We start from the raw sequence: 2,872 nt of genomic DNA on the forward strand, positions 1-2,872 counted from the left end.
GGTGTCTCTAAAAACTTAAAACTAAAACAAAAAGAACAAAATCAATAAAAACAACAACAATCACATCACATTAACAACAGCTGGAACTTACCTTATTGGGCTGTCTACTCTTCTACTCCCCCCTGGTGAGAGGTCTGCACGTTACCGCTGCTGGCAGACTTCTGCTTTTAGGCCGTTTTGGGCCCCTTCTTATATAGCCAGGTGAGCGGCTGGCTGGAGCGGCTGGAGTAGGTGAGGGCAGGCAAGAACCTGTGTAGTCGTGTTCAGACCTGCACGTTCCAGGCGACCAGACACCCCCTACCTCCCTCCACATGCGTGATTGATGACGAACAGTTTGGCTACTCCTTCGTATTATTTCCAGACTTGCCCAGGCTGTATCACAAAACTGTACAAGATTTTTTGGCCCGATGACAATACCAATCTATTTTTAGAACAGGGATGTCGTCACCCGCGACCGGAGCCTGGAATGTGTGTGCAGGTACGCACAGGTCTGGTGTGTGTGTGTGCGGATCAGAACACGACTGAACAGGTCTGTGAATGGCACGCGACCGTGGAACATGACAAAGCGCTGTGATTGGCTACCGCTCGCGACGGCTGGACTGTTCAGCTTACCTCTCGGGGCTACTCAGGGTCAGAGAGGAGAATGCGTGTCGTGCCGCCGGTCGCGCCGCCCACCGTGCGCCCGTGCACGATGGGTTGCCTGACTCCAGGGGTGCGCCTGGTTTGGCCGTGACATCGCAGTCACCCTTCTTGGGTTGCGCACAGTTGAACCAGTGGAACCAGTAGTGGAACCAATGCAACGGCAATTCACTCGAAAAAATCAATGTACACTCCCGAAAAAAATCGGAGGAAAATCAGATAAAACAATGAAGGAAAAATCAGAAACTGAGAAAAAAATCAGGAACATTAGAAAAAAAATATGTGTACGCTTGTTTTTATAGTAAAGGACCCCCCCTCCCCCCAATTAAGCGCCGCTGAGTGATGTGCTCTCCGTATGTTGCAGGGTGTTCTCATGGCGCACGCGCTGCGCAGGATATCGTACGCCACCTGTGAGCCCCTGCACGCGCAGTTCAGCTTCCTTGCCCGAGAGCCGCGCGGCCAGCTCAGCCTCCAGTACTGCCACTCATTCCTCGCGGCGTCCCCACAACAGGTGAGTCGCCCCTCTGCCGCCTTTGCCTAATATTTAGGCATGGCTACAGCTCGAAGTTCAGTTTGGTGTGTTCTGTTCTGTGTGTGTGTGTGTGTGAGAGAGAGAGAGAGAGAGAGAGAGAGAGAGAGAGAGGGAGATTTTTAATAATTTACGGTGAAGCCCTACTTTTATCTGTTAGTTTGATCAGCCCCCTCGGGCGCGCCTGAAGGCACGCAACCCAACGCGCATGCGCGTCGTATAGGTGGCCAGCTGACCGGCGGGAACCCTGCTCGGATGCTGCTGCGGCTGGCTTGGTGCCGTCGCCCGGTCATCTCGTTCGACCTTTTGTTGTGATTCAATGGATGAGCCCTTAGTGCGCTACCTTGTGGCCCCGGGCTGTGTTCCTTGCCGGCGGGTTTGTTGCCGATCGCGCGCTGCGTGGGTGGCGGCGTGGCGGGGTTCATCAATACCGCCGGCCAAAGTAGAGGGGTTGGGGACTTTGTAGATGGGGATACGTACGGGGATCTTGGCGGGGGCGCTATGGTTTCGAGCCAATAAGCGTGTTAGGCCCCGCTTAATCCCCCCACTCCCGCGCTAAGTCCGCCGGCACCCCGACCCGCACGTACTTATGCATTATAAATGCCCCCGCCGCCGCGACCGATGGGTGTTTCCCTCCATTGATTTTCTATTACGCAAATTGCCTTCGAGTTTTCCGGTGTGCTTATAAGCCCCGGCGGACCGCCGCGCCAAGTTATAAAACTAGCGAGCCGGCCGGAGGGTCTGGCTGCCGGCCTGGCCAGCGGCCCCGGGGGAAAGTTAGTGCGTTTCGCGGGCCATTTCATATTCAGGAGCGTGGCGCCGCGGGGCAGGCGTCGCATCCTATTGATGAGCTGTGGCATACGTTACGTCAAAGACTTCATTGTTTCTCTTTTAATTTTTTTAATTGTAAAGTTTTTGACCTCGGATGAAAAATGCCTCGCTGGCTGCGCGCGCCGGGAGGGCGCGCAACCCAACGTAAGGCGATGGCCGAACGGATGACTTTGCAGGGGCGGGCGGGCGACGATACGTTTGGGTTCGTTACCGTATGCGATACGCGCGGCTCTCCACCCTAGAAATAATAATAATACTACTAATAAACGACGATGTTATGTTGTGGTGGGGCTGCTGTGCCGGTGCCGGATGGCGCGCCGCCGCGGGCAGCGAGAACAAACTAATAACACGAGCAGACAAACATCGTTAGGCGAGGAGGAAGCCGGGGCGGGCGGGCCGGCCGTGGCCGCGGCCCGGAGCGCCAGTTCCGTGTCGCTGTTTGAAGGGCCGCGGGGCGGGCGGGGGCTTCGGCAGGGTGTTGTTTGTTTACCATAATATTGGCGTATTGGCGAAACAGCGCGCCCGTGTTAATGTTGTCTTCAGGGGGCGAGTGAGAAACATCGACAGACGTGCAAATGTGGGCAAAATAACAAAGTAATAGTTTTCCGCCTGGATTTGGATTTATTTGCTAAAGAGAGCAGGTCTTCGGTGTCCGGTCTGTTTCTTACCCGCGCTGTGCTGCATGCATCCCCACTCTCTCCACGTATTTATCTTCGTACTATCTTCATATTTTTAATGAAACGTGTGTTTTCCCTTACGTGAAGAAAACAAAACAAGACGTGTGTGTTTCCGTTGCCGCTCAGGGCCCAGAGAGTGAGAGCGAGAGAGAGGGACGGTATGGTGTGCGTGGGTGGGTGGGCGAGAGCGGGGGGC

At 55.0% G+C, this 2,872-nt stretch overlaps 1 protein-coding gene across 3 annotated transcripts in view; it reads left to right on the forward strand.

The window, feature by feature from the left end:
* LOC113217340 (tensin-4-like) overlaps positions 1–2,872 on the forward strand; it is a 172,772-nt gene that overhangs the window by 98,671 nt on the left and 71,229 nt on the right. For all 3 annotated transcript variants that reach the window (XM_052266808.1, XM_052266806.1, XM_052266809.1), the window contains one exon: positions 1,004–1,150. In XM_052266808.1, coding sequence (XP_052122768.1) covers positions 1,004–1,150 — 147 coding nt within the window. The remainder of the gene's footprint in view (positions 1–1,003; positions 1,151–2,872) is intronic.

The sequence above is a fragment of the Frankliniella occidentalis genome, unplaced genomic scaffold, assembly GCF_000697945.3.
Source record: "Frankliniella occidentalis isolate FOCC.00 unplaced genomic scaffold, Focc_3.1 Scaffold43, whole genome shotgun sequence".
NCBI classification, from domain to species: Eukaryota; Metazoa; Arthropoda; class Insecta; order Thysanoptera; family Thripidae; genus Frankliniella; species Frankliniella occidentalis.